This window comes from Castor canadensis, chromosome 1, assembly GCF_047511655.1.
Source record: "Castor canadensis chromosome 1, mCasCan1.hap1v2, whole genome shotgun sequence".
Classification (NCBI taxonomy): domain Eukaryota; kingdom Metazoa; phylum Chordata; class Mammalia; order Rodentia; family Castoridae; genus Castor; species Castor canadensis.
In genome coordinates this window covers 40,904,320-40,926,181 of record NC_133386.1, presented here as the reverse complement: position 1 = coordinate 40,926,181, position 21,862 = coordinate 40,904,320, and the positions used below count along the sequence as shown (strand labels likewise).

At 34.6% G+C, this 21,862-nt stretch overlaps 2 protein-coding genes across 5 annotated transcripts in view; one reads left to right on the top strand and one right to left on the bottom strand.

The window, feature by feature from the left end:
* Hsf2 (heat shock transcription factor 2) overlaps positions 1 to 2,525 on the top strand; it is a 28,743-nt gene extending 26,218 nt beyond the window's left edge. For 2 of the 4 annotated variants that reach the window (XM_020161528.2, XM_020161527.2), the window contains one exon: positions 175 to 2,525. In XM_020161528.2, coding sequence (XP_020017117.2) covers positions 175 to 470 — 296 coding nt within the window. In that variant the 3' untranslated portion in view covers positions 471 to 2,525. The remainder of the gene's footprint in view (positions 1 to 174) is intronic. The other 2 variants (XM_074075364.1, XM_020161529.2) reach the window with 1 other exon arrangement.
* Serinc1 (serine incorporator 1) lies at positions 1,873 to 21,610 on the bottom strand. Its single transcript, XM_074075373.1, has 10 exons — positions 21,461 to 21,610; positions 12,355 to 12,516; positions 10,420 to 10,589; positions 9,367 to 9,446; positions 8,953 to 9,090; positions 7,145 to 7,314; positions 6,939 to 7,029; positions 4,938 to 5,082; positions 4,608 to 4,838; positions 1,873 to 3,423 (listed from the first exon to the last, which is right to left on the bottom strand). The coding sequence occupies exons 1-10, from the start codon at positions 21,497 to 21,499 to the stop codon at positions 3,288 to 3,290; spliced, it is 1,362 nt and encodes a 453-aa protein (XP_073931474.1). The 5' UTR covers positions 21,500 to 21,610; the 3' UTR covers positions 1,873 to 3,287.
* Positions 21,611 to 21,862: the final 252 nt, after the last annotated feature.

The window sequence follows — 21,862 nt, the reverse complement described above, 5'->3', positions numbered from 1 at the left end:
TCTTTTTTTTTTCCTTATTTAACTTCAGAAGACCAGAAAGACCATCTCTTAATTTTTGAATAAAAGACTACTCTGACTTACACATTTGAAAATTTACTGACAAGAATTATCATGTCGTATCTTGTCTGGGTATATAAGACTGGTTTTTTTGTCTGTCTTTTTTGTATTTTATAGATAAGCAACTTATCCAGTACACTGCCTTTCCGCTTCTTGCATTCCTGGACGGGAACCCTGCTTCTGCTGTTGAACAGGGGAGTACAACAGCATCATCAGAAGTTACGTCCTCTGTAGATAAACCAGTAGAAGTTGATGAACTTCTGGATGGCAACCTGGACCCCGAACCAACCCAAAGTAAGCTTGTTCGCCTGGAGCCATTGACTGAAGCTGAAGCTAGTGAAGCTACACTGTTTTATTTATGTGAACTTGCTCCTGCACCACTGGATAGTGATATGCCACTTTTAGATAGTTAAAGCCCCAGAAGTGGACTCTACTTGTATATATTCATCAAAATGATGAACTATTTATTTTAAAGTATCATTTGGTACTTTTCTTTGTAAATTGCTTTGTTTTGTTTAATGAGATACTGTGGAATAAAAGTACCTTTTGCTTTTCTCACTAAACACACATTCTTGCAAAGCTTTCAGATGTTACTCGGCTGCCGAGGTGTACAGATGCACATTATTGGTATATCCCTAAGTTGGTCAAATGGCTATTTTTCTCCAGTAACAGTAATTTGGATTTCTTTTTTTACAAATATTACCATTTACCCCAGTTAAAACTTTTGTTTGATGCTGTTTGCATTTGACTGGTAAGTCACTAGAACTAATGGTAAAACTACTAAAGCTATTTTTCACTTGGCTTATTTTTAAAACTGGGAACATAAAAGTGCCTGTATCTTATAAAGCTACATTTGTCGCTTGGTTCAGAGAAGTTCATTTATGTTCAAAGTTTAGTCATGTTCAACAGGAAAGGCAAAGTGTACACAAGTGTTCACTGTCTAATATGGTTCTAGTTCCATATATATAAAGACCATGGGGATGGGTTGGAGTCAACCCCATCTACTTACTTAAGACTAGTTATAGGTAAAAGCTTTGTTTTGTGTTTTTTTGAATCATACTATTTAGTAAAATAAATATAATGAATGTTAAGTACTAGTATTTGTTATGTGTCTTCTTTGGAGGTGATACTACATGAAACATTTTTTGTCATAGAAGGAGGTAGCTTTAAGCTGTGTCTGTTCATTATCCTAATGTGAGTCCTATCATCAAGTTCTTTGTGCCTCATCTAAATAAAGACTGTACATTGCAGTAGGGAGGATTGTTTCTAAACTTAATGTATTTTAAATTTTCTTGTTTAAAAATTACACAGATTTGCTTTCTGTTTCTAATAAAGAACTGAGAGAAGTATGCCTCTCATTGTTGGAAATGAGATGTGAACATTGTTATTGAGTGCCACCAAAGGCCTACAATTTTGTCCTGAGAGACGATAAGAGAACTAAATCATCTCCCTTTGGAACAGTTACCCATAAAAATTGGGGAGGCTGTTAAGGCCAGGCCCTTTATCACTTGACGAATTCCACTTTTAGATAGAAGGATCTGAATATGAGGGAAATTTTATAGTAAGTGTTGGTAAAAGAAGAAAAGCATCGATTAACTAGAAAAAAATTGGGTGGAGGACATAACAAGATGTAGGGTATCTATTAAAGGGACTTAACTATGTTCTCTAAACTGGTTCACGTACTGAAGCATCTTGATGATATCAGGATAGAAGATGGGCACTTTTCTCCAAGCCAGTTTCTTCTTTACACAGGATAAAAAGGAAGTCTGAGTATTATCCAGCTAAAACTCAATTTGTTAAAGAATTAACATATACTACACACTTTCTCCGAATTCATTTATTTTTGATAGAGCACAGCCATTCAAAATGTGGAACACAGTATCAACACAGACTATAAAGGTTGGGGAATTAAACTGAATTGATATTCCATTTACATTAGTGAATATATTAAGCAAATAATGTAGTCTTTAAAAAGCTTCACTAGACACTATATAAACATAACTAAATTTCTATCTAAATGAACTGTCATACTGCTTGTTTTTCAGGTTGAAAGACTATAATTATATATTTCAATTACATGGCAGTAAATACAAAAGCATTTTAAATAATCTGAACTGTATGGTGTACTGCAAGCAGGAGTTTATTCTACAACAGTCCATCATCATCCTGGATAGAAAGAGTGCTGAACAACAACAATACATACCATATAATACTTTCCTATCACTAATGAAGTTTATAATCAGTTATGCATGTACTTTGAATAGAAATTATTTTTAATGTCAGAGAGGATGTCAGCTATTTTTGGTAGACTTAGATACCAGCTTTACCACCTATTAGCTATTTGAGCCCCTTAAGTCTGTGCTTCAGTTTCTTCATTTTTAAAAAAGATTTTATCTAAATACCTACTGAAGCCTAGTATTTTATTTAGTTTCTTCCTGCCCTGTCAGAAGCTTCTCAACTTTGACAATTTTCAGTTTCAAAAAGTTCCATCTAATCCATGATTATCATTTTCAAAATCTTGTCTAAATCCTTCAGAGTTCCCAGTTATCTCCATTAAACCCACAACTTACATGGTTTTGTAAAGACCAAACCAAGGTTCATCTTGTTGGTGAAGGCCATCATTTCTATCAAGATTACAGTCTCACTGAGTATTCAATTTAATCCCTACCACCAACAATCTGACTTTCTGTGAAGGCTCTGTGTCCTGCGTAAGCTCCTTACCTTCCATATTAAAGGAAAATTCTGACAAAATTTTAGTTACTTGCATTTTTGAAACAACCGGCATTCAAGTAAAGTATTTATGCAGTTTTAGAATAGCCATGTTCTTTGCAGTCTCCCATAAGGCAACATACCAAATATTTCAAAAGGCAACCATACATTTGTTTTTCTTATGCTTTCTAAAAACAGCTTATGGACTAAGTGTTCAAATCAAACTAAAGCAACTTTGCTTTTACTTTTACTTCACATCTAAAAGGGATTAGGCCTAGCAATCTCCACTTTTCCTAACTTGTCACCATCCTCATACAACTGTCCCTTTGCCACTCATTCGAATTCACATGATCAGTGCACTTAGCAAGAAAATGAATAAAATGACAAGCAGTAAGATCTAATTCATGCCAGAACACATGGCAGAAGTTACACAGAGAGCACACACAACATTACAAAAGTTGGGAATACTGTTAATTTCAAATAGACAATAACCAAAGTGGGACTTTCATGCCAGAAGTCCATTAGTCAAAATCACGATTTGTAAGAACAAGTGGTGCCACTAGTGTCCAAACATATAGCACGATGCCAATCCAACTGGAAGAGATTTTCACCCAGACAGCTGTCCACTGACTTTTCATTTCACGAGAGGGCTCATACCTAAAATTGAGAGAGAACAAAAAAGATAGAGGGGGAAGAGGGCTGGATTATTAACCATCACGTACTAAGCTCGTTAATTCAGAAGTATTTGTTGTTTACGGTTTGTGACATTCACATGTAGTTGCTACATCTAATCTGCTTTGCATTCCACACTGATTTAATAGCTAATGTGAAGATAAAAAGCAGTAATTTCCCTTAATGGAGTAAAGTATTTAGGGCTTTGATGTAGCTGTTTTGAAAAAAATTCTGAACAAGTATGTACTTCCTGCATGAAAGGGAATGAAACCTGTGAATAAAATGTTACTATGACATAAAAGACTGTTCAGAGTATATGTGGAATTCTCCAAACTTACCACCCCATCCCCCACCCCAGCTGGATGGTCAGATCCAACAGACTGGGAAGAAAATATATTCCATATTTAGCTGATTTTCGTGTTAATGAAATATAGAAACTCTGAATTACTGAAAACTACTTGGATTCCTATAGGTTAACATAATGTAGGAATTAAAAAAAATACTTTTCAATAAAATAATCAGTGAAGGCTATTCACAAGAAAAACTAAATAATTTTTCTCTATCTTTTGCTGGTACTAAAACACATGACTTAACGGTATTATGATTTAAAACATACATGCCACAATAATATAGTCTAATTGGTTCTAGTTAACACTAGAACCTTTCAGTAATCATTTAGACAAAACCAGAATTGGAATAAAATGAAATACCATAAATTGCTACTTTCTTCTTACCAGAAGATTTATGACTAGTTTTACATGTATTTAAAAAGCATTAGTTTTGAAGAATTGTAAGAATCCAAATAAAAAATGTACAAATCTTTTAATTAATGACAGTAAAATGAAATAATGTATCTTTTACTGTATATCAGGAACAGGTTTACAGTACTAAAAACAAAAATAAACACGTTAAATTGACATGGGTTTCTGTAAAGTGTTGGTTTTACGAGGTTTTCTATTTTAACCCTTCAAGATTTGGAATTGTTTTTACTGTTTCTGTTATTAAAGAAGCAAAGTCTTCATTTCACATGCTGGTCTTACTATTCACTGAGCTACAAATTTTGAAATATATTAGAGGATAAAAAGTATTTTACATCACATTATGCTTTACAACAGAAGGAAAAAGCCATTGGAATTCCATACCCAAAGTTTTCATGAAATGTTAAGTACCTGTACCAGTTGGTAAGGGTCATCATGATATAAAGTGAAGCCAGGAAAAGCATGAAGTGAAAGAAGGAGTAACTGTAAGTGACACCATCCCTTTCATTATCTACAGCTCGGTGAACATCATCGCCATCCTCCAATGAGCCATCACTTCTAGCTCCACCATCTTCTATTAATGTTGATTCATCACTTGTTAGAGTCAGTTTATTAACCTGACTATTGTTTGAGGTACGGATGCTACATGAAAGTGAAATAATAAAAGGGATTTTTTTAAGTAAGTGATTCGTAATTCAGTAGATGGACTTCCAGTTAAAAAAAATTCGTGGCTTTTCTTACCTTGAATAAAACACACACAATAAAAAGAGGATTAGTCCTATAATTCCTTGAGCATGCCACCACTGGACAGACTGACCTTCTTTTGGGATTGTGCTTGTGGTATTGAAGCCAATTATGCTTAGTAGACTTGGGTTGCAATTTGTTTCTGTAAAGTAAGTTAAAGTCAAATTAAAATATTAGGATAAAGGAAAATTTTTATTTTTTTTATGGCACATTTAACTCATATCCTTACAAATTCAAAAAGGTTCGTTCAAAAAAATACAAACTGTGAAGTAATTTATATTTATTAATAATGAGACCTTAGGCATATTTTTTCCCTCAGGTTTTATAGTACTAATTTTAGAGAAGTGCTTGGAAAAGTTAAATTACTTTCTTTTCAACCTTATGTGAAAGCTAAGAGATACAAGCACTTCACTGATCAGGAAATGGGTAAGAGTCAGATGTAAAGTTAGTAAAATCCTAGCAAAGAGAGAAATAAATTCAGATGTTCTAAACCACATATATTCATTTTTCTACCATATATTGTAGAATAACAATACTGACTTTATGAAGTTTATCAGCGTGTATGCTGTTGCAAGACAGAGCTGGGTGCTGATGGCTCCCAATCTTAGCTGCTTGGGAGGCTGAGATCTGGAGCAATGTGGTTCAAGGCCAGCCCAGGCAAATAGTTTGTAAGACCCCATTTCCAAAGTAACCAAAGCAACATGGACTAGAGGTGTGGCTCAAGTGGTAGAGCACTTGCTTTTGCAAGCACAAAAGCCCTGAATTCAAACCCCAGTCCTACAAAAAAAAAAAAAAAAAAAACAAACAAACAAACAAAAAAAAACCATAGTTTACACATAAAACCAACAGCAGATGCTTGTGGAAATCACATAAGGCCTAATGACCTAATGCTTATTCAATTACTTTACTGTTTTGTAAGAAAGAAAGGAGGACTGGAATTCATTAAATTACCTAAAATATGCATTTTTTTTTTTCCTCCCAAAGTCAGGTCTGTCAATCTCTATCTTATTAAAGAAAAATCAGATAAGGCCCTAAACTCAAATTATTAACTTAAAGTGAATCTTTCTCTAATACAATAAAAACATCCCTATCTACAAGTGATAAAGCATTTAAGCAATGTGTAAATTTAATATATCACTCAGAGAACATATTTTATATGTTCCCCCCACACACGTTTGTGTGTGTATATATATATATTTATTTATTATTTCAAAGGGAAAGAGAACATATACTTCCTTTTCTAAAAACAGTAATTTCTTCCCCCCCAAAAAAATGTAGTTTCTATTCTCAAGAAATGCAATATAACTGACCTTATTATGAAGACATTCATTATGAGGCCTAATTATCATGTTCAATTGCAAGGATGGTCATAGACAAAAAGAATTATTAATAATGTGGAAAATCACAAATCAAGAAAAATTTTAGATTTTATTTCTTCCTATATATAACTATGCATTATGCAAATTAAATGTATGTCAAGTAATTTTCATATAATTTCTTATCTTGTAATTTTGTTAGGGAAGGAAGAAATTAAGTGGAAAAAATAGTAACTACAGGGCAGAGTGGCTCCTGCCTAAAATCCTAGCTAATCAGAGGTTAAGATCAGGATTATGGGGAGAGACCAGCCTGAGTAAAAATTTGTGAGACTCTTTCAACCAATAAAAGTTGGACATGGCTGTGCATGCCTGTGATCCAGAGGACAAGGATCACAGTCCAGCCCAGCCCAGGAAGAAACAATAGAGCCTATTCAAAAAAATAATTGAAAACAAAAATAGCACTGGGGGCATAGTTATGTGGTACAGAGCCTGCCTAGCAAGCTTAAGGCCCGGAGTTCAAACTCCAGTACCACAAAAATAAATATAATACTTAAAAGATGAAATGGTACTATTTCCATATCTTATTATAGTATCATAATTTCAAAATAGCTTAATCTCTCAAACTGACCAATAAAAAAGAATACAGCAGGACTGATTAGAAACAAATGTAAACAGAAAATACCTGGTTCATTTGTCATAGCAGACCATGTCAAATACATCGTGTAGACTGTAATTACTGAAGACTGTAACAAACCAGATCTTGGTTGTGACTCCTACAGACAAAATATTAAGATTAAGAAACATAGGTATATATTCTGACATCATTCAAGATTTATGAAAACTGAGAAAGGTAAAACTTCATAAAAACTAGTGCTATGAAGAACATACTTGGATTTTTGGCAGTATAGACATTACAGAAGCACCAATGCAGAGGAGCATGTTAACACTGATGAACGCCTTATTTTCTGAACAACTGGCTGGATGAGTATAGTAGACAAAGAACAAGATGATGGCAACTAAAGACAGCAGATAATTCAGAGCTGTGGCTGACAATAAGGCTGTGAAAGAAATATAATTGAACAATTAGATTTATCACAAATGTTAAAATTAGACATGGAACTTCTTTTAAAATTGATCTGTTATTTTTCTTATGCACTATGCATTGTGCAGACTGTGTGCAAGCTACACAGCAGGGAAGAAAATTTTGAGTTGTATCACTGGCGAATTCTATAGCTTTTTTTATACACAGCTCACTACTATATATTTTCAAAGACAATAAGCTAGTATCATACTAATATGATTTTTATTAGTAGGAATATTACAGCACTTACAAAGTAACCACATTTGATACAGGCATTATTTTAAAAATAAAAATACCTAGAAGAATATTACTTAAGGATCTTAAACTACAATCATTCCAGATGTAAACAAGGGCATTGAGAGACAAAACTATTTTCACTGTCACCCATAAAATAATGATGCTATTCCTCAACTAAAATCTTTAAAAATAAATATGACAGGTAAATCATTATTTAATAAGACAACCTAAGTTGCTTTTGCATAAATTTCAACATATATGATGTGCATTGTCTTTGTGCTAATATGTGCTCAATATATAACTATTTATGTAGATTTGTCTTATTGACAGGGGATGAATCCAACAACTCCTATTCATTGCCTACATCCAAGGCCGGGGATAGGGTTCAGTGGTAGAGTACTTGCCTACCATGTACAAGGCCCTGGGTTTAATCCGCAATACCACAATACAAAGTCAAAGCACTTCAATGCCTACATCATCCGAGGCCCTGGGGATACAGCAGTGAACAAAATAGGCAAAAATCGCTGCATTAGATTTCACACCAAGAATGACGCTATGTGAGTTAACTCCCAAATGACTAGTTCGTATTTCTTTAGAACTGAATACCAGAAAGTAGCTGTGAAAGAGAAATATCAGGCCAACATTTTCATTGAATTTGGCATTCCTTTTTAAATTTTTTGTTGTTGCTGTTATCTGTAATCTATATTATTTTACATAAAAATCCATATTTACAGCTTCTTTTGAAAAGAGAAACTCCAGCAATAATGAGTTCTCATTTCCACAGGACAACTAATGGATGGAGCTGAGCAGTAACTATGGACTTTAAACAAGGCACACACTCTCCAACTCATCATAGTCCCTACTATTTGCACAAGGACTGAGATGTACTTAACTCCATTCTTCTCCCCCACTTTTGTTCACTATTTATCTCCTGGATTTTGATCCATGTTTTACAGTATAACCACTGGATTCAAACTTGTTATTATAAAGAAACATTAATTACACTACCATGGGAATCCCCTTAGTATTAGTGATCTACATAAAGGGATCCTTTATAAACTCTCCCAAGTTTTTATACTTTTTATTTGTTGCTTTTTATGAATTGTTCACTGTACGTTGATTGCCAGTTGTTCTCTCCCGCTTAAAATTTTACTTTTAATCTGCTATAGGCTAAGAATTAGGCTACAAAATGTATATGCTTTCAGCAACAGGCTTTAAAACATTTTAACTATTCAGGTTCTTTTAGGTTCTTTTTTTACAGAATACTCTTCACAAGGTATTAAACCATAAAAATCCCAAGTGATTCCCCTATAGTCTATGCTATCTGTTCTCAACAAAGCTCAACTATATTGAGTACGTTCTGTGAAGTAAAACTTACCTGCATACCAACATCTTGAATTCCCTTCTTCCATTTTTTCAACCCATGATTCATTCCAAGAATGGGCAAAATCAATAAGTAAGACTAGTTGAATGAGGATGAAACAAAAGGCACCTGCCATGCCTACATAAAACCACACTGAAAGAAAAAAACAGTACAAATAACAAGTGAGGGCCAGCTTAGTTTATATTATTTCCTTTTCACAATCTCACCACACAAAAACAAAATTTTATTTTATTTAAGCTACTGCAATAGCTTTAAGGGGGGACAGGGAAGGGGTTGAGGGGGAGAGATGATGGGTGATCTAACCAATGTACAATGTAAGCCTCTCTGGAATTGTCACAATGAATCCCCCCTGTACAAGGAATACATCCTAATCTTAAAAAAAAAAGAATGAAAAAAAAAAATTCTTACCAGTTGTAAAAGTTCCTTCTGGAATGAAGAATGCCCCAATAATAATTGCAATTGCTGCAGCAAATTTAAAGAACCAGAATCTAAAACAAATACAATTTTTACTACTATATACTCTTCCAACAAACAATTTCATATATGAAATATTTTAAAGAACAGCTACAGTTTATGCAACTGTTCTTTCTAGGAATATCTAGTAAAGTCTATTATACAAACTGCTTTTAATATAGTTTCAAGAAAGATGTATTTGTCACTAATTCATATGAAAATATTGGTTCCATTTCACAGGTTTATTTTACATAGTAAGCTGGGTAATATGTGATGGTATAAAGTGCATTTTCATTTCACAAATGAATAATTTTAATAAATACATATACTTTTAACAAATGCCTCCATCCAAAGTAATGATTTAAAATAACCACTAAGTAAAAGACAAAATAGATTAAATCTGTTACATCACATTTTTTCATTAGTATTACTGTATCATTTGTTTAGGTGTTCTGTCCTTGGTAACCAGACAAGCAACAGTAGATATTAATATGTGGGAAAAAATAAAATAGATAAAATTTAAAACATCCACATCAAAACAATGAAATAAAGTGTAACAGATGTGGTCTTACATAATAAAGGAGACTGACAGAATAAAGAATTAAACTTCTTTCTAAGGTGCCCAGTACAATCATTTATAAAATCAATAACCTATTTAGGAATAAAGTTTTCCATTTTGTCTACACTGTAGGTCTAGAAAATTGCAAGGTCTATACAATAGGACTGGTCCACTAAAAAGCTAGAAGGCAAAGGGTTTATGGTTCTTCCTTTAGTAGTTACAGATGTATAGATCCTCTTTTAAAGATGAAATATAAAACAGTATAAATCAGAGGTAATGCAATAAATAGCCCAATCTGATGTCTCTTTTAGAAACAATAGGATTTTCTTACCTTATTTATCAACAGACAAATTATGGAAAGTCTATTTTGCTTTAAAGTTTCCTTAAGTAGTTTCAGAATTACTGAGAAGAGGTTATGCAGACTTTTATGCTGAGGTTGGTAAACTTACCCATTGTGTACTGCAGCTCTCGGGTCACTGCTGCTCTTCACTTTGATCATTAGCAAAGACAGAAGAAGATAAAACATAGCCAAGCCAAAGCACAAACGATATACAGCTTTGTAGCCAACCAGAATATTGCAAGGAACAACACCTTTCTCATTCTCACAAAACCCAGGAATCTAAAAAAACAAAATGACTTTATGATTGGTATTTTTCCATTAAGTAAAAATGAAAATTCTATGTAATCAAAGTTTAGCTAAAAGTTTGGATGTTTGCTCTATAGTTTATGAACATGTCAATCAAGGTATGGCAACACGTTTTAATCAGATAAAATGAAAAAAAGTTGAATTTTACGTGAGCAAATGATAAACTTACAATGTCAATTCTAAACTGGATGCTTATTCTGAATTGTAGATTTATTTTAATTCTTTCTTTTGTGGGGGTGGTCCTGGGGATTTATTCAAGTGTGGTTCACTTGAGCCACTCCCCTATTCCTCTTCTAAATTTTTAAACTTTGCATTCTACTGTGATATACTGAATGGCCTCTATAAAGAAAAGAAAAAAGCCAATAGAAGCTTAAAGAATTGTATAGTAACTAAATCTGTTTCTAAGAATGAAAGAAAGTAATAATGCATTGAAAATTAATGCTACTTAAATCCCTTTTGACTTTTGAACCTTTATTCTACAGGTGCTATTTGGTCATGAATGGATTTGACTTAACAACATATATGCTGACACTAGTTTTATATTTCAATGAAGAATCTCAAAAAGGATCCATGACCATTTCAGAAAGTTACATTGTAAGGAGCTGGGAGTGTTGGTCAGTGGCATAGTGTGCACCTTACATTAAGTGAGGTTTTGGGTTGGATCCCCAGGACCAATAAAGAAAAAGTCACATTGTAATCAGAGTGCAAAAAAGAATTTTTATGTGAGATAATCGCTTATGTTTAGAACTACATATATTATTCATATGTATGTGAATGAATTATTTCCTCCCACTCCTAGCCCTGGCATTCTAAAGAAACTGTCCTTTGGACATAGTTGTGTTCTAATTGTCAAATCTAAAAGCAATTTCTTAGTCTGCATATTCCTTAATCTTTTTTATACAGACACTATCCTGTTATTCTTAAAACTCTTCCTAAACATTATTCCTTCTCCTTGTTCCTTCAGAGGTGGTTCTTTTCAGCTGTGCACCAGTGGCTCACACCTGTAATCCTAGCTACTCAGAGGCAGAGATCAGGAGGATAGAGGTTCGAAGCCAGCCCAAGCCAATTTTTGAGCTCTCGAGACCCTTGGAAAAAACCCATTGCAAAAAAGGACTGGTGGAATGGCACAAGGTACAGACCCTGAGTTCAAACCCCAGTACTGAGGGGAAAAAAAAGAGGTTGTTCTTTCCCTGCTATATCTCTTAAGCAAGAGCTTTTGACAGAACTTCCAGCACAGCTCTCTCTGAATTCCTTTAGCACATGTTGACATGGTTTCAACATTCGTCTCTCCCCAAGACAAACTGTACCTGTTGTTTCTCTCTGGGCTATATATATACTCATGTCTTCTACTTCGTGCTCAAAATATATTGTTATGGACTTCCACTGTTATGGACAAATGCCTGCCCAAAATTCATATGCTGAAACCCTAACCTCCAATGGGATGGTATTAGAAAGTAGGGTCTTTGGGAATTAATTAGATTCTGATAGAGACAGCATGATGGGATTAGAGCATTTATAAAAGACAGGAGATTGATAAGAGACAGAAGAGACTGCTTCTCTCTCTCTACCATGTGAGGATACAAAATGGCTATCTATTTTTATTTCCTAAAAGATTATGAGCTATTAAAATTAGGATTACATATTATCTTGTTATATTTTTCTCTATTCAATCTCCCCAAATTAGTTTTATGCAAATTCTATAGTTTCAGTTCATTAGTAAACAAGAATAAAAACTAACCTTATTCAGTTGTTCTTCCATGCCCGGTATCAACATTACACAAGCTACACACACTCCAACAAGCAAGAAAAGTGCATAGATTAATCTAGTCACAGTGGAGTTGTTTCCACTAGGACAGCATCGACACAGCAAACATGGGGCACTACCACACAAGCACGGAATCTGGGAAAAAAGAACATTATTAAAAATCAGTATCATTTAAAATAATGAAAATTTACATTCTATTTGTAAAAATATAAAATAGAAAAAATAAGACTGAAACTACAAAGGGACAAAAAGTACTTAGTTCATATATATTATCTACAAACTTTAAAACTGAGTAACTTATCTTTTAGGGCAAAGTCAAGCAAAAGAAATTCTTGAACTCCATACTGAGCAAAATTTACAAAATTACCTAAAATAACAAAGGTAGAGAAATAATCAGAAACAACCAAAATTAACCTAAGTAACAAAATTACACTTACAATAAACATTTCAGGACACAAAGTCAGTACTGAAAGAAAAAAAGTACAAACATAGAATTTTCTACTCAGTGAAAACACCGTTCAAATTTAAGGCAAAATAAAGACATTTTTCAGGAAAAGTAAGAGAATCCAATTTAACAAAGTAAACTAACAGAAATGTTGAAGCAAATCTTTTAAAAAAAGGAAAACTATCAGAAATCTGGATATACACACAAGGAAAGAGTAACAATGGAAATGGTAAATATGTTACTTTTTTCTTTCTTCAAACATGGGCCAGAATTACTAAATCCAAAGACATTATTAATAAGAAAGAGACCAATGTCCTCAATGAACATCAACATAAAAATTATCAAAATGTTAGCAAATCAAAAAAAAAACAACATTAAGTTGGGTGCCACTGGGTCACATCTGTAATTAAGTTCAAAATCTCCTCTAGTACAAAACACAACCACAAAAAATTGATAAAGTGTGCCTCATTAATTAAGACACCATAAAGAAAATAAAAAGGCAAGCCACTGATTTGAAAACATTTGCAAAGCAGGTATCTGATAAATCTGGAATATAAAAGGAACTCAGTAAGAAAACAAGCCAATTAAAAAACTCAACAAAGCTGGGTGCTGGTGGCTACAAATCTTAGCTAGTCAGGAAGCAGAGATTAGAAGGATCTCAGTTAGAAACCAGCCCCAGCAAGTATGCAAGACCCTATCTTGAAAATTACCCAACACACACACACACACACACACACACACACACACACACACACACACACACACACACACGGTGGGGGTGGGGGCTGGAGGCAAAACACTAAAACACATATTTTACCAAAGATATAAGGACAACAACAAAAACTATTCAGTATCATTAGTTATTAGGTAAATGCACATTAAAATAATGAGACACTAGTACAGACACGTTAGGACCAACTTCTGACAAGTATGCACAGCAACGGTAAGTATTAATTTGTGGTGGAATAAAAAATGATAATAGTTCTTTTAAAAATCAGTTTGGCAGCATCTTATAAATCAAACATACACTTAACATCTAATCCAGGAATTCCACCCCTAGATATTTACTCAAGCAAAATAAGAATTTATAGTCACACAAAAATCCTTCATGGGAATGCTTACGGAATCTTTGTTATCACCAAAACCTAGAAACATCCTTAAGTGGTAAATGGACAAGCTGTGATACAATCCAAGCAATGGAATGCTATGCCACAATAAAAATTGACAGACTGTTAATAAATATGTGAATTGTATGAATTCATATATGAATTGTATTCATATATATGAATATATGAATTTACATGAATCTCAAACTGTTAACTAAAAGAAGGTAGACTCAGTGTCTATAAGCTCTGATTCTATTTATGACATTCTAGAAAGGCAAAAACCCTACTGAGAGAAAAGAGTTGCTAAAGATGGGAAAGTTGAATTTCTTAGGTTGATGAGTGCTCTATTGTGATTATGTGATTTATAACATTTGTCAAAACACATGGAACTGTATAATTAAAAGGGCATGCAAATTATCTCTTTTTTAAAAAAGTAACAAAAATGAACATATAAAAACTAATATGCAAAGAAAACATATCACAAATTTAAGTGGTATCCTTAAATTAGCCTCTAAATAAAGTAAAAGAATATCAAAAGGAGGACCTTAGATAAATAAATATGTAAATCAAAAGAACACACTATTTTTAAGACAGGAGAAAAAGTGACACAATATTTAAGCTCCATAAATATCAGGTTAACTTCAAAAATAAATAAAAACTAAGATACTCAAGCAGAAGAACTATGTTGCCTACACATACATACTATGTTGGAAGGGGGTGGATACCAAGCTAACATAAGACAGAACACAATGGAGTAATAACTACAAAACTCTGAAGAAAATGGGCATACTATCTACAAGTCCAAAATGTCTCCAAAGCTTTGGGATTTCATATATAATCTCAGGAATTTCAACACTCATAAATCTTTCTTGAGAGAGCTTCTAGATGACAAAATATGGTCAATTAGGAGATGACACTAAACAATAGTAAGAAGCCATGATAAAAAGAAACTAGTGGAAAGCTTTGAATCCAATTAAGTTCAGAGGTTCTTGCACTGTAGCAAGCATCAGAATTACCTGGAGAGTTTATTAAAACATACAACACTGGTCACAGCCAGTGTATACAGCATGTTTCCAACTGTTGTGATTCCAGAATCCCAGGAATATCCTGTTAATAACAACTGTTACGGGAATGATAATTGTAAAATGTAATGGCAACATAAAAATGAATATATGAATGTATTTATCTCCCTAGAAACTCCAGTAAAAGGAAAAATAAAGGGATTATTTAAAAGAAGGAATAAAATCAAAGGTCAGAAAAAAACAAAATGACTTGAAAGGTGGAAAGCAGAAAACAGTCACTGCCTTAACATAGTAAGAAAAGTGAATTCTAAGTCACCAAAGAAAGGCTAAGATGTGTTCAGCAGAATTCCTTTGTAGATTCTGGAACTGGTGGTACAAAGTGTCTTCATAAGTGACACTGAAAGTAAAGGTGAAAAAGGATGATTAGTTGAATGTCTTTTCAAAGGGCAGTTATAACGCCCAGATTTTACTCCTTTTCTCACACTAGTCAACTAAAAATAATAAAACAGAGGGGTCCTTCTGGGTGCCAGTGGCTCACACCTATAATTCTAGCTACTCAGGCAGAGATCAGGAGGATGGCACTCTGACGCCAGTGTTGACAAATAGTTCGTGAGACCCTATCTTGAAAAAATCCCATCACAAAAAATGGCTGGCGGAGTGGTTCAAGGTGTAAGCTCGGATTTCAAGCCCCAGTACTGCAGAGAAAAGAAAAAAGAAAAAAAAACAAAACAAAACAAAAAACAGAGGGGCCCTGACAGGTGGATGCCAAGTAAAGCTGATAATAGGGATACCATACTAACAACATAAAATTAAATCAAACTTTATATACTGAATGTGAGAACCTCACCATTTATGGCTCCCAAGACATAGGTATACTTTTCAGGCAGGAATCTGGGAGTTTTCTTTGGCTATATCAACAGCCCTACATAAGTAAGTTTCAGCAATGAAATGGCACAACTGAATCACTTCATTGCAAAGTCGCAGTTGACTAGTAGTACAAAACTATTTTGAACTGCACTACTAAATACACCACAGAAAACTCATATCATGATTGAAAAGAAATTGGGTGGAAAAAACTTGAAGGAAACAAACAGCAGAGAAATGAGAGCATTAAAAATCTAGTATTTTCAACAATTCCATTTACAATAGCCTCAAAAAAAATCAAATACCTAGGTGTAAACCTAACAAAAGATGTGAAAGACCTCTACAAGGAAAACTATACACTTCTGAAGAAAGAGATTGAGGAAGACTATAGAAAGTGGAGAGATCTCCCATGCTCATGGATTGGTAGAATCAACATAGTAAAAATGTCGATACTCCCAAAAGTAATCTACATGTTTAATGCAATTCCCATCAAAATTCCAATGACATTCATCAAAGAGATTGAAAAATCTACTGTTAAATTTATATGGAAACACAAGAGGCCACGAATAGCCAAGGCAATACTCAGTCAAAAGAACAATGCAGGAGGTATCACAATACCTGACTTCAAACTATATTACAAAGCAATAATAATAAAAACAGCATGGTACTGGCACAAAAACAGACATGAAGACCAGTGGAACAGAATAGAGGATCCAGATATGAAGCCGCACAACTATAAGCAACTTATCTTTGACAAAGGAGCTAAAAATATACGATGGAGAAATAGCAGCCTCTTCAACAAAAACTGCTGGGAAAACTGGTTAGCAGTCTGCAAAAAACTGAAACTAGATCCATGTATATCACCCTATACCAAGATTAACTCAAAATGGATCAAGGATCTTAATATCAGACCCCAAACTCTTAAGTTGATACAAGAAAGAGTAGGAAATACTCTGGAGTTAGTAGGTATAGGTAAGAACTTTCTCAATGAAACCCCAGCAGCACAGCAACTAAGAGATAGCATAGATAAATGGGACCTCATAAAACTAAAAAGCTTCTGTTCATCAAAAGAAATGGTCTCTAAACTGAAGAGAACACCCACAGAGTGGGAGAAAATATTTGCCAACTATACATCAGACAAAGGACTGATAACCAGAATATACAGGGAACTTAAAAAACTAAATTCTCCCAATACTAATGAACCAATAAAGAAATGGGCAGGTGAACTAAACAGAACTTTCTCAAAAGAAGAAATTCAAATGGCCAGAAAACACATGAAAAAATGCTCACCATCTCTAGCAATAAAGGAAATGCAAATTAAAACCACACTAAGATTCCACCTCACCCCTGTTAGAATAGCCATCATCAGCAACACCACCAACAACAGGTGTTGGCGAGGATGCGGGGAAAAAGGAACTCTCTTACACTGTTGGTGGGAATGTAGACTAGTACAACCACTCTGGAAAAAAATTTGGAGGCTACTTAAAAAGCTGGACATCGATCTACCATTTGATCCAGCAATACCACTCTTGGGGATATACCCAAAAGACTGTTACTCCAGAGGCACCTGCACATCCATGTTTATTGCGGCACTATTCACAATAGCCAAGTTATGGAAACAGCCAAGATGCCCCAGCACTGACGAATGGATTAAGAAAATGTGGTATCTATACACAATGGAATTTTATGCAGCCATGAAGAAGAACGAAATGTTATCATTCGCTGGTAAATGGATGGAATTGGAGAACATCATTCTGAGTGAGGTTAGCCTGGCTCAAAAGACCAAAAATCGTATGTTCTCCCTCATATGTGGACATTAGATCAAGGGCAAACACAACAAGGGGATTGGACTATGAGCACATGATAAAAGTGAGAGCACACAAGGGAGGGGTGAGGATAGGTAAGACACCTAAAAAACTAGCTAGCATTTGTTGCCCTTAATGCAAGAAACTAAAGCAGATACCTTAAAGCAACTGAGGCCAATAGGAAAAGGGGACCAGGAACAAGAGAAAAGGTTAGATCAAAAAGAATTAACCTAGAAGGTAACACCCACGCACAGGAAATCAATGTGAGTCAATGCCCTGTATAGCTATCCTTATCTCAACCAGCAAAACCCCTTGTTCCTTCCTATTATTGCTTACACTCTCTCTACAACAAAATTAGAAATAAGGGCAAAATAGTTTCTGCTGGGTATTGAGGGGGGGAGCGGGAGGGGGTGGAGTGGGTGGTAAGGGAGGGGGTGGGGGCAGGGGGGGAGAAATAAACCAAGCCTTGTATGCACATATGAATAATAAAAGAAAAATGAAAAAAAAAAAATCTAGTATTTTCAACATACTTAAGGAGATAAGACAGGGTAGTTCTTCCACGAAGCAATCATATAATGCTATTAAAATGGAACACAACATAAGAAAAACTCTTGGTAATTAAAAATGTTTAGAACAAGTTTAAAAACAAGTCCTAAAACAGAAAGCAGTGTAAAAGTAATTAAGATAGAAAACAGGGAAGAAAAACCTAGCATTTCAATCAAGTAAGCACAGTATCTGAATAACAAAGAATAAAGAAAATACAGATAAAAAAAAATTCAAGAAATCCAATCCACTCATATACAGAGAAGTGGGAGAGGTCACATAGAAACATTTTCTAAAATTACTTCACCAACTCCAATAGCAACACTGCAAATCATTTTCAAATTTCAGAGAAAATGCCCCCAAAAAAAGGTAGGGACAAAAACATGTCCAGATGAAAATCACTGCTGTAAAATCAACTCCTAGAGGTATCTTTTAGAAAACTATCTTCATGAAGAAATATTTACTTAACATTCAGCAATTCTTTAATTTTTAAATTTCTCTTGTTAAAATTCAAGATAAATGAAATTTAATGCTTAGCTTGAGATACATGATTAGCATGCTACCTTTCCTAAGAAAATATCATTGAGAAAAGACATGTTACTAGTGGTGGGATGTTTTTGTGCAATTTTTACTTAATCTGCGTTGCTTGGCCTTTCATAGCAATCATTTCTACAGAAAAAGTCACTGTATTTAAAAATAAAACTATAGAAGAGATTAGCACAAAATAGACACTCAGTAATTACTAGTTTTTTCTTATTAACTAACTATATGAATTATCTTGGGAAAAGAAATTACAGTTATTGTCTACAAAGCCCAGGCAGTAAAAAAAAAAAAAAAAAATTAATTCTATTCACTAACACCAATGTTGAGATTAGCATGGTGAAAAGTACACACACAGGTTCATCTAGGATTGGGTGAAAGGTTCAGCTACGCTTACGTGTAATTTTTCTCTTTAATATTTTAAAAAAATTTATTAGCTTATAATAGTTGTACATGGGATACATTATCATGTTTACATATGTGCTTATACTATATCTTAGGATATTTATTGCTCAGAAATGTTCTATAATTATTTTATGAATAAAAAGTTTACTAAATTTGACTAAGCCTGCAAAAACTTGTGTAAAAAAAATGAGCTTTGTTTTAATTGTGGGTACCTTACCTAACTTAGGATCTGAAAGCTGGTTTTGAAAATCTGAATAAATTTTAATTTCATCAAAATCTCTAAGTAAATGAGCATATATTAGCTGGGTGCCAGTGGCTAACACCAGTAATCCTAGCTACTCAGAAAGCAGCGATCAAGAGGATGGCAGTTTTAAGACTTAAAAAAAAACCCTTTCACAAAAAAAGTCTGGTGGAGTGAGTGACTCAAGGTGTAGGCCCTGAGTTCAAATCTCAGTATCACAAAAAAAAAGAGCATATTAACTTTTGGATATGGGAGAAATGAATTTGTATGTCACAAGGAAAATTCCCCTTCATTAATATTAGACATGCACTAAAATTGAGTAATTCAGGAATAAAGAGACAAAGGCACAAGGAAGGGAAAAGGATGATCTGAATTGCACATTATGAATTCTTAGATGAACCATAATAAAGAAGCATGATGAACAGCCAACGCTAACTAGCTTTTCTATTTGTCAGAGATCTAATTACTGAAAGGTAAGAAAACTGCTTACATGTTATTATCTTTTCAATGTACTTATGTATTAACAGAGTGAGTAAAAGGCAGTGTCAGTTTTATCAAGGACATTCTTCTATTAACAAGAGTAAGCAATCTAGGTGGTAAAATTATTAGTAAGAATATATTTTTCGTATGGTGTTCTCTAAAGCTGTTTTCTGATTTAAAACACATACAGAAAATACTTGAAATTAAAAAAAATATCTATACCCTACTGTTCTTGAGACAAAAAGGTTGCTCATCACTGAGTTGGAGAATGAAAATAAAATGAAAAACACATATACCCAATCTTAAATCTTTACAATCTAAAAAGAACTGCAGTATGCCCACAAGGTAACTGGGCAAATTCTGACTTTACAAATTAAATTACACAGCACCTTATCAAAAAATTAAAGAAACAATTTTAGGATAATCATTAATTTTAATTACAATAAGTTTGTCTCTTTTGTATTAAAGAGAAAGCAAACTCAGACTTTCTGAATAAGTTATTGAGATAAAATAGTTTTCCACAGTCGACTTCAAGAAGAAATACAACATGGTCAAGAGACTGGCCTAGCTGAAGTAACAACTTCCACATATTATTTAAATTCAGTATTTGTAGTTAAAACCATACCAAAACCTTTTTGAAAAGAGGTGAGGTATGTAAAATAACTAGTAGTGATTAATATATAATGGAATTTGCTAAGTGAAACAATTGTCAGAAGTAGAATTTAGAAATCATAGATTAAAAATTAAGATTTGAATACAAATATCTCGCCCAAAGTTATGGAGATCTTTATTATCTGTAATGCTAATATTTTATGCAGTTTTTTGAGGGAGGGAGATTTTACCATAAATAAACTGAGGTTATATATGCCACCTTGATAAAGGAATCTTGCCACTATAATAAAAATGGTTTTACTCTAACAACTCGGTATCTATTGAAAATGCACCCTACCTCCTCCCATTCAAGGGATTACACACTCACGCTTTGTCAAATATTAAATTTCACAGGACTGAACAGCTTTTCCAGGCGCATAAATTATTGAGAAATACAGTAATTCCCTAATACCATAAAGACTGAAAACCTAGGAGCTGAGCTACGACTGCTTGTTTCAAAACCGAGATTACTGCATCAATATTGCGGTCAGACTGTGCCACATAATGGGCACTTCTCAACGGCTGTCAGAACAAAGAGGCCTCCAGGGATGACCGTGCCGCAGTCTGAAGACGCCGGAAGATGACAGGAGGGGGTAGCCCACAAAAGGAAAGCCGAAAAGCATCTTTTGCAGAGATGCTCTAGGCAGACGCAAAAGGAAATTATCAATGGGACCTGAAAGGACGGGAGGCAGCGTTCAAGAAGGGTGGAGGAGGGGACTTCGGGCTCCCGTCACCTCTTCCATCTAGTCATCTTCCCATCTCCACTGTTCCTCACGGCCAGTATGGCAATTCTTCGCAACATTCCAGGCCCAGAAGTTGAGTCGGAATGATCAGAGGGGATAGGAAGAAAATGGGGCCAGAGGGCACTCCCTGTTGGGTAGAGTACCACGTTCGCCACGGCCCTCGCCCACTCCCGCTCGGGTCCCTCTCTTCCGCCTCTCACTCTAGCATTCGGGACGCCGAAAAAACCACCTTACCCAGCTTGCCATGGAGCACAGCCCCAGGACGCTCCCCATCTCCACAACTTCACAAGGGCAGCGGGCGCCGTCAAGATGGAGACAACCTCTTTCTTGCTTTTCTGATTATTTACTATCTGAGAGACACTTCCGGCGAAGAGCGTGTCCCGCCCCTCAAGTGCACGTCACTTCCTTCCCGGCGTTGGTGCGAGGTGAAGGGAGCGCTGCGTCGAAATTGCGCATGCGCGTCCTTGAACTGCGCTGCTGTCTTTTCCTGCGAAATTCCGGCGTGTAGAGCTAACCGAATTGCTTCCTTTTTCTCTGTTTATCGGCCCCACGTCCACTTGTTTTCCATTTGTTCTTACTTTTTTGCATCCATTTTCCTGTTTACATACGCAGCGTATTCCATTCCTGCAACCTATT